The following is a 13,254-nucleotide window of genomic DNA, read 5'->3' as shown; positions in this document are numbered from 1 at the left end:
TCTCTCTCAAAAATAAACACTAAAAAATATTTTTTAAAAATCTGTACTTTAAAAAACTGATTGATGATAGATTTTTGTCTCTGAGGTATGCATACATGGGACGTTTGCGATCCTTTTGTTTCTAAACTGTGTACTTTAGTACAGTGGTAGTAGTCTTGCTCAATTCATAAGTAGTTATTTCAGGAAAACAAAGATTTCTTTGCCAAATAATTTGGGAAAGGTTTTACGTGACATTCCTAGAATATTAGAAGTTCTAAGAAGTCTTGCATTAAAAAATGTAGTGTATCAGGTGTTGTCTACTTGATTGTGTCATGTAAATCATCAAACATTTAGGGACTACTGTTAGATAAATTGAACTCAGAATGAAGTATTTATGCCTTATTTATTCTAGAGTACACTCTGTCTTTTTTGTGGGTTATGGGTAGCATTCTTTATTTCACAATTTAACAAGTTTCTTAATAAGTTTTTGTTTAAAGCATGAGTGAAGGGAAGGAAAGACATTATTTATCTGTATTATCTTGAGCATTTGCTCTGTGTCATGCTAGGAAGGTTATGAAGGAAGCTAAGGTTGTAGTCACTGGTCTTAAAATTCATTTGAAGAAATGAGGCTTCAGGATGAACAAAATAAGGGAGTTTATGAAATGCTTCTTGGTATGATACATGTTACCTGTTGATATACTTGTTAGCCTCCTTTTATAGTTGTAATGGGAGCATAGAAAAATTGCTGTCTTTATATGGCCAAATAATTATTTGATATTAATTCTTTATAAATTTATAATTACACTTTTTTTGCTTTTCTTTTTTATATCCTTAGCACTTCACAACACAGTTACTTCTTAACCTTCATGTTGGCTAAGAGCTTTTCATTATACAACAGGCTGGTGGAGGCTTTTAATATTATTACCTCTGTAACTGTAACAAAGCAGAAGTAGAAGAAAGTAAGAACTGAAAGGACACTAAGGATGGTTGATCTGAAAGCTTTAAGATAATATTTTCAGATGCATTTAGAAAATACAAAGGAAACAGATGAAAAAAAGTTAATATTTTCATGATTTCAAAAAATCAAAGGATTTGTTATTGATTTTCTCTGTTCCATAAATATTTATGTAGGTCTTACTGCATATAAGGTATTGTAGTACACAAAGGTGCTTTAGATACTGATCCTTTATTTAAGAAAACTGAATAGGAGGAAGATTCGCCAAAAACAACTATGATGAGTAGAGCTAGATCTCTTTCAGAGGAGAAAGAGAGAGGGAACTTTTGACTAGGAGAATTGCAGGAAGCTTCCTAGAGGGTGACATTTGAGCTGGATTTTAAAGAATTGGTGATATTCAGACCAACAAGAGAAGGTAAAGAAGGACCTTACAAATGAGAGGGAGTATTCTATCAAAATGCAGAAGCAAGACGCAGATCCTGCACCAGCAGCATGTGACTGTCAAGGTGAAGGCCACCGAAAGATGGATGGAGAGGGAAAGTCTTACATTGCACAATTTGTTATAGTTATTTACTACATAGTTATATTATTTATAAATTATTTCTATGAATGATTCAGTGTATTTATAAATTGTATGTTATAAATTATATATAAATTATAAATATATTTTATACTATCTTATGCTACTTTGAAATTGTTGCATCATTTAATCAGCACAGCAATTTTTTTACTGTTCTCTTTTTTCATAAGCATTTACACATATATCATAAGTTACCAAATTTTTTCTCTTTTTTAATTCTTTAAAATAGAGGGGTTAAATTATATAGGGTTTTTTTTCATATTACCATCCATCTGTAAGGACTTCAATACCAAAGTTCATGTTTTAAATTCTTTTTCTTTTCATTTTTAAAAAATATTTATTTATTTTTGAGAGACAGAGAGAGACAGAGCATGAGCAGGGGAGGGGCAAGAGAGAGGGAGACCCAGAATTCAAAGCAGGCTCCAGGCTCTGAGCTGTCAGCATAGAGCCCGATACGAGGCTCGAACCCACGAACCATGAGATCATGACCTGAGTTGAGGTCGGATGCTTAACTGACTGAGCCACCCAGGTGCCCCATCATGTTTTAAATTCTATATGTGTTAAAAAAAAAAAAAAAAAAAAATTCAGGATGGATTTGCATTAACAGCAGTTAATAGTAAACAAAATATAGAAGTATTTACATAAAGGAGGAACTGAACAAAATGATAATATTTACCCTTTAAAAGACAAAAGTCCTTGGTGGGGAGGAGGGGGTGACACCTGGCTGGCTCAGTAGGTTGAGCATCTAACCCTTGATTTCAGCTCAGGTCATGATCTCATAGTCATGAGATCCAGCCCCACATCGGGCTCTGTGCTGGGCATAGAGCCTGCTTGAGATTCTCTCTCCCCCTCCCTCTCCCACCCTTCTGTCTCTCTTTCAAAAAGAAAAATAAATACACAAAAAAAATTTTTTTAATTTAGAAAAACACAAAAGTACTTGGGGGATAACAGAGCCATCTTCACATATTTGAAAGATTATGAGGGGGAGTGGGGCGCCTGGGTGGCTTGGTCGGTTAAGTGTCCGACTTCGGCTCAGGTCATGATCTCATGGTCCGTGAGTTCGAGCCCCACGTCGGGCTCTGTGCTGACGGCTCAGAGCCTGGAGCCTGTTTCAGATTCTGTGTCTCCCTCTCTCTCTGCTCCTCCCCTATTCATGCTCTGTCTCTCTCTGTCTCAAAAATGAATAAACGTTAAAAAAAAAAAAAAAGAAAGATTATGAGGGGGAGAAAGATTAATCAAATAATACTTTAAAGCAGTGCTTCTTCAACTGTAGTGTATCTTATTAAAGTGCATATCCTGAATCAGCAGGTCTGGAGTGAAGATTCTTCATTTCTAACAAGTTTTTAGGTGATGCTGATACTGCTGATCTAAAGACCTCATTTTTAATAGCAAGACTAACATGTAAAACTAGGAATAGTAGTGAAAAGTTAGAGGAAGACCCTATCAGCTGATATAAGAAAGAGTTACATATCATTTCAGGCTATCTACTGTAAAAATATTCTGGGGTGCCTGGGTGGCTCAGTCTGTTAAGTGTCTGACTTAGGCTCAGGTCACAGTCTCACAGTTCGTGAGTTCGAGCCCTGCGTCGGGCTCTGTGCTGACAGCTCAGAGCCTGGAGCCTGCTTCGGATTCTGTGTCTCCCTCTCTTTCTGCCCCTCCTCTGCTCTCAGTCTCTCTCTTTCTCTCTCTCTCTCTGAAAAATAAACATTAAAAATATATATAATACAAAAAATATTCTGCCTTTTGAGAAAGTGAGTTTCTCTTTACATAAATATTTGAAAAGGCTAGATAACCATTAGTGGTATTGAAAGGGGAATTATTAAGTGGAATATATTGGATTAGATAGCTCCTTAGGTTTCTTTTAATTGTAAAATTCAGTAATTCCATAATTCTTGAACAAGATACTTAAAACTATTTTTTACACATTTCAGCCTGAACTATCTTCTCAGAGTAAATTTTATCTTTAATGTATCTAAGTTGTTTTTATATATTAAGATATCATCAAGAGAAGCTAGATTAGTCTTAGTATTTTTATAAAATGAAAGAATTCAGTTACATATTCAATAGCTCATATAATGCCAGCTTGTGAAAACCAACACATTATTGCTAAGTTTGGTCAAGTGGTTTTCATCACTAATGTTGGTTTGGTAGACATTCAATTAAGGACACTTTTTTAAAATGCAATAAAGCCAAGTATTTTGTATCCAGATCTATGTAAACTCTTACCTAACTAAATTGGGTCTCAGAGGTCTTCTGTAAAATTCAGTTTTCTGGGCTTAATAGTGAAGTAATTTTAGTTATGTGATTTTAATCAGTATCTTCATTTGGAAAATGAGGTATTTGAGCTAAGAGGCCTCTAAAAGTTCTCTTTCAACTCTAAATTTCTTATATCCTATTCTTTTTATTGTGCTTCTTCATGCATCTTGAAGTCAAACCATCAGAAACAACCAGATTCTGACCTTTTAACTAAGACTTTTGGTCTTGTTGCTGTCCAAAGTCTACCTTCTTATGAAAGTAAGATCAACTTACAGGGCAAATTTGCTCTGATAATAAAAAATGCTGAGGGATACTGTCTGAGGTCTCCTTATCTGCATGTTAAGTCAACAACTGATCTCAATTTTAAAGTAGAGTTTTCCCAGGTGCATGGCTGGCTCATTCTGTTAAGCGTCCAACTCTTGGTTTCAGCTCAGGTCATGATCTCACATGTTCTGCACTGACAGCACGAACCTGCTTGGGATTCTCTTTCTTCCTCTCTCTCTGTTAAGACATCTGTTAAAACCTAAAATCCTTCTCAAATTAGAGAATTGTAGTATAGTGTTTACCTACAATGGTGGATAGAAATTTGTTCTGATCCTTATAAAAGTCATTAACTTTTTTTTCTAATTGCATAACTCTTACAAATAAAGTCATTATATGTGGGACGCTTATTCTGTGCTGTGCTAATTGGTTTGGATATGGTCTATATAGTCCAGAAATTTGTCATCTACCTTTTGGTGAAACAGTCTGCTTGGTAAACACAATACTACTAATACAGTATAGTAAGTCCTATGAAAGGATCTCTTCAAGGTGCTGTGGTAATACTGAACCTAACATAGGGTAGGGGAAGAGGGTCTAGTCAGAAAAGACTCCATGAGGAGATAACAGATGAGCCGAGTCATGAAGAATAAATATGAGTTAGCCAGGGAAAGGTGGGAAGGATGGGCCAGGCTAATAGCAGCAAACATGACTAAAGGCATGGAGGCATGAAATAGACATGAGGTGTACCATCTTTGAAGTGTCAGGAAAGACAGAATTGGAATGCAGGCAGATGTTTCATGCCAACACTAAGATCTTGGCTTTGTTCCATCTTGCCAGAGGAAGCATAGATGGGTTTTCAGCTGGGTTTTACCTAAAACACTTAAGTACTCTAGATTAGAGGGTATAAAACTGAACATAGGAACACACCTGGGCTAGTAACTAGGCAAGAGAGCAGCAAGGTCTAAACTAGACCTCCGCTGCCGGGCCTTCACATCTATCATAGGGATGTAAACGTGAACCCTTCAACCTCACACCAAGTCAGCCCGTCTCCTCCAGTATGACCCTCACTATCACCAGCCTTGATTCCTGAGTCCTTATCCTTCAGGTTGTATTTAACATCTAGTTTCTGTTACTGTCTTTTAGCCGGTAGAGAACACTGAAGAGAAATACTAACTGATTGAACATTTCTATCCCAAATCCCTCAGTAATGTTTTCATTGAATGACTTTATGTGCTTAATTTGATTTTGGCAGAATTGGTATTTAGTATTTTTAGTACATTTTTCACTTGGTTCTCGATTGACCTTTTAGTGAATTATAGGCATTAGTTTTAAGGGTTTTTTTTCCTTTTAAAATACACATTTTGAGGGGGGCCTGGTGGCTCAGTCAGTTAAGCATCCAATTTCAGCTCAGGTCATGATCTCATGGTTCAGGAGTTCCAGCCCCATGTCGGGCTCTGTGCTGACAGTTCAGAGCCTGGAGCCTGCTTCGGATTCTGTGTCTCCCTCTCTCTCTGCCCCTCCCCCCACTTGCGCTCTGTCTCTGTCTCTTAAAAATAAACATTGAAAAAAATTTTAAATAAAATATACATTTTGAGATAAATGGCACATTTAGCTATTAAATTACTAGTTTTTTTAAAAAATTGTGAAGTGTAAACAGATACATGACTATGAAAGAACGTAAAATATAATAGTAAATAGAAGATGAAAGGTCAGCCAATGAAATAATTTTTTTATAAGTTTGAAAATTCAGTAAAACTCTTAAAGCTTTTTTTAGAGTATCGGAGGAAGAGATCAAGTTATAGGGTAAATTTGCTCTAATAAAAAATGCTGAGGGATACTGTCTGTGGTCTCTGTATCTTCATGTTAAGTCAACAACTGATCTCAATTTTAAAATAGGGTTTCCCCAGGTGCATGGTTGGCTCATTCACAAGCATCCAACTCTTGATTTCAGCTCAGGTCATGATCTCACAAAGGAGATTGAGTTCTGCACTGACAGCACGGAACCTGCTTGGGATTCTCTTTCTTCCTCTTTCTCTGCCTCTCCCCCACTCGAGTGCTCTCTCTCTCAAAATATATAAATGGATATTTTAAAAAAATAAAATAGAGTTTTCCCAAACATACCTGAAAGCTATTCTAGATAATAAAGGGAATAGAAAGGTACAGAGTCTTTTTTTTTTAATTTTTATTTTTTTAACGTTTATTGATTATTGGGAGACAGAGAGTGAGCAGGGGAGGGGCAGAGAAAGAGGGAGACAGAATCTGAAGCAGGCTCCAGGCTCTGAGCTGTCCTCACAGAGCCCGACACAGGGCTCAAACTCACAAACTGTGAGATTATGACCTGAGCTGAAGTTGGACGCTTAACCCACTGAGCCACCCAGGCGCTCCTGTACAGAGTCTTTCTTTAGCTTTTAATTCCAGATTGTTGCATTTTTCTTAGTCAAATAGATTTCTCTCTCTCTTTTATTTATTTGAGAGAGAGAGAGAGCACAAGTGGGAGAGGAGCAGAGAGAGAGGGAGAGAAAGAGAAACGCAAGCAGGCTCTGCACTGCGCCAGTGCGGGGCTCAAACTCACTAACTGTGAGATCATGACCTGATCTGAGATCAGACAGTTAACTGGCTGAGCCACCCAGGCACCCCCAAATAGGTTTCTCTTTTATCCTAATGTTTGACCTACCTTTATTATCATGGCCAAATGGAAGCAAAAGTAGTAAAGATTGAATACAGATTGGGAGCTGTATTGAACCTATCAGTCAGTGAACAAGGGGGGGAAAAAGTAAAATTTTTTCCTTGAAAACTGACTTCTATTTTATTTATAAGCATGTAATAATATAGACTCTTGGATATTTATGTTTTATTTGAATTCATTTGATTCATTCACAAATCATACATTGATGGGGTGCCTGGGTGGCTCAGTGGGTGACTCAGGTGGCTTAGAGCCACTCTGGGTGGCTCACTGAGACTTTTGACCTCTCAGTCCCAAGATCAACTAATTTCGGTTGAGCATCCCAACTCTTGATTTCGGATTAGGTCGTGATCCCAGGGTCATGGAATCAAGCCTCATGTGATTCGCTCTGTTGCTCTCTTTTTCTCTTTCTGTCTTTCTGTCTGCCCCTCTCCCCAGCTTGAATACGTTCTCTGTCTCTCTTTCTAAAAAAACAAAGTAATAAAATAAAAATTATACAAAAAACAAATCTTGGTTTATAACATGTAGGAAATCGCTGAGCAGAACCATGACACACATAGGCAGTCAACTATTTATCAAATCTAAATAAAGTTCTCTAGTCAGTGATTCTCAAGCAGGGGTAAGGGTTTCCTTTTCCAGAGGGAAAAGAAAAAGGTATCTGAATGCCTGAGAAGAATTGTTTTCCCAAATACTACCATCTCCCAGAGATTCTTGTGTGTCCCTCGTCCATGCAATAGTGTTTGAGCATATTGACTCCTTCTCCAACACCTGAGTCCCATTGAAACAGAAGAATTGTAGTGAACAACTGAAAAAGTATTTTATAAATCAGAGTCGTAAAGCCAGTTTTAAATTTCATTTTTCTGCTACAGATTAAAGAAAGTAGGGCATAGACTATAACCTTGAACTACACTGAGAAATAACTTAGGGGATCCATTGGATTTCGTTTGAGTAGAACTCTAGAGAGCTAGAGATCATAAAGATTTTTCTCTTTTTACTGAACTGTATAAATGGACATACAATATCCCATTAGTTTCAGGTGTATATCATTGTGATTCAGTATTTTTATACATTGTTAAATGATTCCCACAATAAGTCTAGCTACCATCTGTCGCTACAAAGTTACTGCATTGTTACTGACCATATTCCCTATGCTGTACATTAGGTGAAGGGGATTAAGAGGTACAAATTTTCAGTTATAAAATAAGTCATGGGTATGTACTATAGATCATAAAGATGTTTAGGGAAGGAGAATGAAATAGAATAGCCACTCCAAAAAAGATTTCTACAGCTGGGTACATTGTCAACATCACTGTTGATCTTGGGCTAAATTTCTACTATAAACCAAAGGTATAAAAAGAGATACATATATTCCCTTACCTACTTTTTCTTTCCTAGCAGCAGCATTTCAGTAATTAATTTGTAATGTTACTAAAGAATGAGAAAATCTGGCTATAAGCCTATAAGAAAACAATGTCTCACATTGGGTTATCATATACTTAAAGCATTAAAAAGAAAAAAGACCCTTCTATAAACTTATGTGCACTTTCCTTATCAGTCTTAAAGGCTATTCTCAGGGTTTCATCCAGACTTTTGACCTCTCAGTCCCAAGATCAACTTATTTCCTATGGCTCATTTTTGCCTAATAGTTGGTTCTCTAATATAAATAATAGGTGGATAGAAGTATAATATCTAAACCAAAAGAATCTATAGTGGTCCTATTCTCTTTTCCGTTAGACCAACTGCAATATTCTAGAGGCCTTGGTTAAAGGATGACAGACAAATTGAATGCGGTCTGAGAGAAGTGACCAGCAAGGGGAAAGAATCCAAATGAACCAAAACATAATAGGAAAGAATTTAAATGTAGAAAAAAGCACATATATTCACTCAGAAGACAGATTTAAGGTCTTGTGACCTTGTATGAGTCATTTTAACTCTTTGAACTTTGGTATCATTTATAAAATGGAAATGCAATGCCTGTCCTCACCTCAAATGATTATTGTGAAAATTAAACAAAACAGAGTATGAGAGAGCCCTGTGTGTGCAATGTACTTTGAAAGTATTAGGAATGATAACCATGTGGCATGATGGGTATGTTAATTAGCTTGATTGTAGTTCACAATTCACCATGTGTACTTAAATCGAGTTGTCCACCTTAAATATATACAGTTAGTTGTCAGTTATACCTCAGTAAAATGGAGGAAAAAATGTTGCCTCCATGAATGCAGAGACCATATAGGCTTTAAGTACTCAATAAATTGTGTACAGGTTAAAAGAAAAGAAGATATTAGTGTATTAGTATTATTTTGGAAAAATACAAGGTTAGAGGAAAGATAACATTTTTTACATTCTTTTAGGGTTATCATGTGAAAGAGGACTTAGATTTACCCTGAATGGCTCAAAAGCACAACTGAGATTCATTGAATAGAAGCTGCAGGGAGTAAAACCCCAGCTCAGGGGAAAAAAAATAATTCTCTAATTTTCAGTATTTTTCAAGAATAAGATGGTTTATTCTAAGAGGTGGAATGTTCTCTAAACCTGGAGGTGTTTAGGTATACTCCTGGCTGAACACATGTAAAGGATAGAAAGCATACTATGGATCACATCTTTTAGAAAGCAACTAGATCACATTTAAGATCCTTTCCATCTGTATGATTTCATGATTATGAGTACTCAGCTTTTTTTCTCAGTTTCCCTGAATGTGTGTCCTTTACTACCTATATTGTCAAGATTTTATACTCCACAAATTTACTCCTCTTTGGAGTCTTCTGGATCATTTTCTTAACGCCACTTCTTTATATTAATTCATATTGCTTTTTCTTTTGGAAAGCTTTCACTGTTCCATTTAGCTCTTCATGACCATCCCCTGTCATCAACCTGTCTCACCTGCACGAACCCCAGCATTCCATTCCCTTCTCAGTATATGGGTGACATCTCCTGACATCTCCTTTATGCAGCACATCAAAAAATCATATTTTCCATATTACAGTTGCCTCTTGAGCAACACGGGTTTGAACTACATAGATCCTCTTATATGCAGATTCTTTACAGCATAGTACTATAAATGTATTTTCCTTATGATTTTCTTAATATTTTCCTTTCTCTAGCTTTATTGTAAAAATATAGTATATAATATACAATGTATGTGTCAATTGACCATTTATGTTATTGGTAAAGCTTCCAGTCAACAGTAGGCTATTAGTAGTTAAGTTTTTGGAGAGTCAAAAGATACATGCAGATTTTCATCTGCACAGGGAGTCAGCACCCTTAACCCCTGTATGATTGAAGGGTCAACTGTATTTCATTATTTTGAAATTTATGGTAATTCAAAAATGAGTTCAGAATTTTTTTCTCTTAAACTCTTTAGGGAAAATATTTAACTAAATTAGTGTAGTAAACATGATTGCAACAAAAATCTTTAACTTGTTTTAGAGTAAATACTTTTTAGTTGCTTTAGAAGCATCTCCTGAGGAAGAAACAAAGTATAAATTAGAAATGGTATTGCTTCATAACAAGATCATGACATTTTTAGACTACTTTAAATTGATATTGTTTTGGAAGTAATACTGTTTCTATTCATCATTTAGGTAGGTCTCTTATACCATTATTTTGACTTATATTTTATGTCTTGCAGTTTTTATATAGCATGAATTCATAATCTCTATCTTCATAAGATCTTAGAAAATGACTTAAAGTCTTTGTATCTTTTATAGATTTTATATTTGTATTTGGTTGTTTATGTAAAAACACATAAACCAACTTGCTGCTTTTAGTATATACGCAAAACCGATTTGTTTAAAACACTGTAATGGCTTCAAAGTAACACTTGCTTTTTGCTCTCTTTTGTAAACTTATTTGTACCCCAGCTTATTTTTTTTTCCCCTTTGAAAAGCCTCGCAGTGAGAGAATTTCTTTGTCTGGATGATCCACCAGGTCCATTTGATAGCCTAGAAGAAAGCAGGGTAAGTGGTGTATTACATATCACATGGAAAGAGGAACAAATAATACAGTACAATAACCACATTGTTTCTTGAATGGAATAGCAAATAGCAAAATATTATAATTTCAGACCTTTGTAGTTTTAACACAGAAAGCTTTTAATGTTTGAGTCAAAGGTTTCTTTCATTGAAATACATGAACTAGTTCAGTGAAAAAATAAAAATTCATACATGCCATGCCATCAATGAAGCTCTAAAATTAAACGTTGCATTTTTCTCCTTATTTTTACTATTTCAAAAGAAAAGAAAATCATCCAGAAATTTATTTTACTACATTTAAAAGTACTATTTGTATGCCAAGCTTCTAAATATCAAAAATAAAGAACCTACAACTAAAATCAATTAAAACTTACCTTCAGAAGTAGAAGTTATTCTCTGTTGTCAATTCAACTCAAGCTTGATGCTACTCAAATTACTTTAATTCATGTGTTAGCGGCCTATTTCTTGAAGCAGTTGGCCAGATACACAAAATAGATTTGGTAATAATAGATTAGGAAGGATATTATGCAAGTTTTTTTCCCCAACTGTTCAATGGCACTTAAATGGAACAGATTTAATTGGTAGATTTGTAATGTTTTTTGGTTAAACTGAGTCTGTTCTTTATATTAGAGTGAATGCCATAGCTTTTTGGAAACAGCTTTATTGAGGTAAAAGTTTCACCCATAAAATTAACTATTTGCTATTCCATTGTAAATGTACAATTTAATAATTTTTAGTACATTTATAGAAGTATGCCACCATCTCCATATCCAATTTCAGAAATTCCCATCTTTTTGACAAAAATTCCCTACAAGCCATTTTGCAATCAGTCCATACTCCCAGCTCCAGACAACTAGTGATCTGATTTCAGTTTCTACAACTTTACCTGTTCTGGATATTTTTTATGTGAACAGAGTCATAGTGTGTGTGTGTGTGTGTGTGTGTGTGTGTGTGTGTGTGTGTGTGAGATCAGTATTCAATGTACATAATCTTTTACAAATACAGTATGCATAACATATAGTATAATCTTTACATCTACTTTCTTTCACTAGTGTCGTGTTTTTGAGGGTCAACTATGATATAGCCTCTGTGAATATTTCATTACTTGTTATTGCTGAATGATTTTCCATTGTATGCACATACCACATTTGTTTATCCAGTGACCAGTTTTGGGACATTTAAGTAGTTTCCAGTTTTGTACTATTTTGAATAATGGTGCTGTGAACAATCTCATAGAGGCTTTGTGTGCACATTTGTTTCCATTTCTCTTGGATTGATCCCTAGAGGTGGAAGGTTTGCTTATATGGCAAATAAAGTTTAACTTTTTAAAGAAACTCACGGTTTTCTAAAGTAGCTATACCATTTGACATTCCCACCACTAGTATATGAGAACTCCAGTTTATCCATGTCCTTATAAATATTTGATTTATCTGTCTTTTGGAGTGTATCCATTCTTGTGAGTGTGTAGTGTGGTATTTCACTATAGTTTTAATTCACATTTCCATAATGACATGTTGGTCACTTTTTTAATATATTGATCACTTCTTCATGTGTTTTTTAGCCATTCCTATGTTTTCTTTGATGAATTGTCTATTTACGTCTTTTGCCCATTTTTTTCCAAGTTTGGTTGTTTGTCTTATTGAGTTATAAGTGTTCTTTATTTTGGATATAAGTCCTTTATCAGATATCTGATTTTCCTATATTTTCTCCTGATCTGTATTCATCTTCTTAATGGTGCCTTTTAAAGTACTAATGTTTTTCATTTTAATGAAGTTCATTTTATCACTTTTATTTTTATTTTTTTAATTTTTTTAATGTTTATTTTTGAAAGAGAGAGAGGCAGAGCGCAAACAAGGGAGGGGCAGAGAGAGAGGGAGACACAGAATCTGAAGCAAGCTCCAGGCTCTGAGCTGTCAGCACAGAGTCTGACATGGGGCTCAAACTCCAAACCGTGAGACCATGACCTGAGCTGAAGTCAGATGCTTAACCTACTGAGCCTCCCAGGTGCCCCCATTTTATCACTTTTTTTAAATGGCTCATGCTTTTAGTGTTGTGTCATTTAGAACTCTTTCCCCAGTAGCATCTGGCTGGCTCAGTCAGTAGAGCATCTGACTATTGATGTCAGGGTTGTGGTTCAAGCCTCACACTGGGTATGGGCCTACTTAAAAAACAAAAAAAAATAAAAAATTCTTTACCTTATACAGGGTCACAAAAGTTTTCTCCCTTTTTTTCTAGGAGTTTTATAGTTTTAGTTCTTACACGTAGGCCTGTAATCCATCCTGACCTGATATTTTTTTAACAAGGTCTGAGGTAAAGGTCTTAAGTTCCTACCGATATCTAATTGTGTCTGTACCTTTATTGAGTTGGCACCTTTATCAAAAGTCAAGTAAACATAAAAGAATGGGTTTGTTTCTGGGATCTTCATACTCTTCCATTGGTCTAGGTACCTATCCTTGTGCTAGTACCACACAGTCTTATTTATTACAGCTCTCTTATGGTTACTGTTTGCCTAGTATATGTCTTTCCATCTTTTTGCTTTCAGTTTGTGTCTTTCAGCCTTAGGTTC

General features: G+C 35.5%; 1 protein-coding gene across 2 annotated transcripts in view; it reads left to right on the top strand.

Moving 5' to 3' along the window:
• SNX16 (sorting nexin 16) overlaps window positions 1–13,254 on the top strand; it is a 43,340-nt gene that overhangs the window by 18,301 nt on the left and 11,785 nt on the right. For both annotated transcript variants that reach the window (XM_019453366.2, XM_019453365.2), the window contains one exon: window positions 10,604–10,673. In XM_019453366.2, coding sequence (XP_019308911.1) covers window positions 10,604–10,673 — 70 coding nt within the window. The remainder of the gene's footprint in view (window positions 1–10,603; window positions 10,674–13,254) is intronic.

Source organism: Panthera pardus, unplaced genomic scaffold, assembly GCF_024362965.1.
Source record: "Panthera pardus isolate Hobbes unplaced genomic scaffold, ASM2436296v1 HiC_scaffold_7, whole genome shotgun sequence".
Taxonomy (NCBI): Eukaryota; Metazoa; Chordata; class Mammalia; order Carnivora; family Felidae; genus Panthera; species Panthera pardus.
The sequence above is the reverse complement of the archived record's forward strand: the minus strand, read 5'-3'. Positions and strand labels throughout refer to the sequence as shown.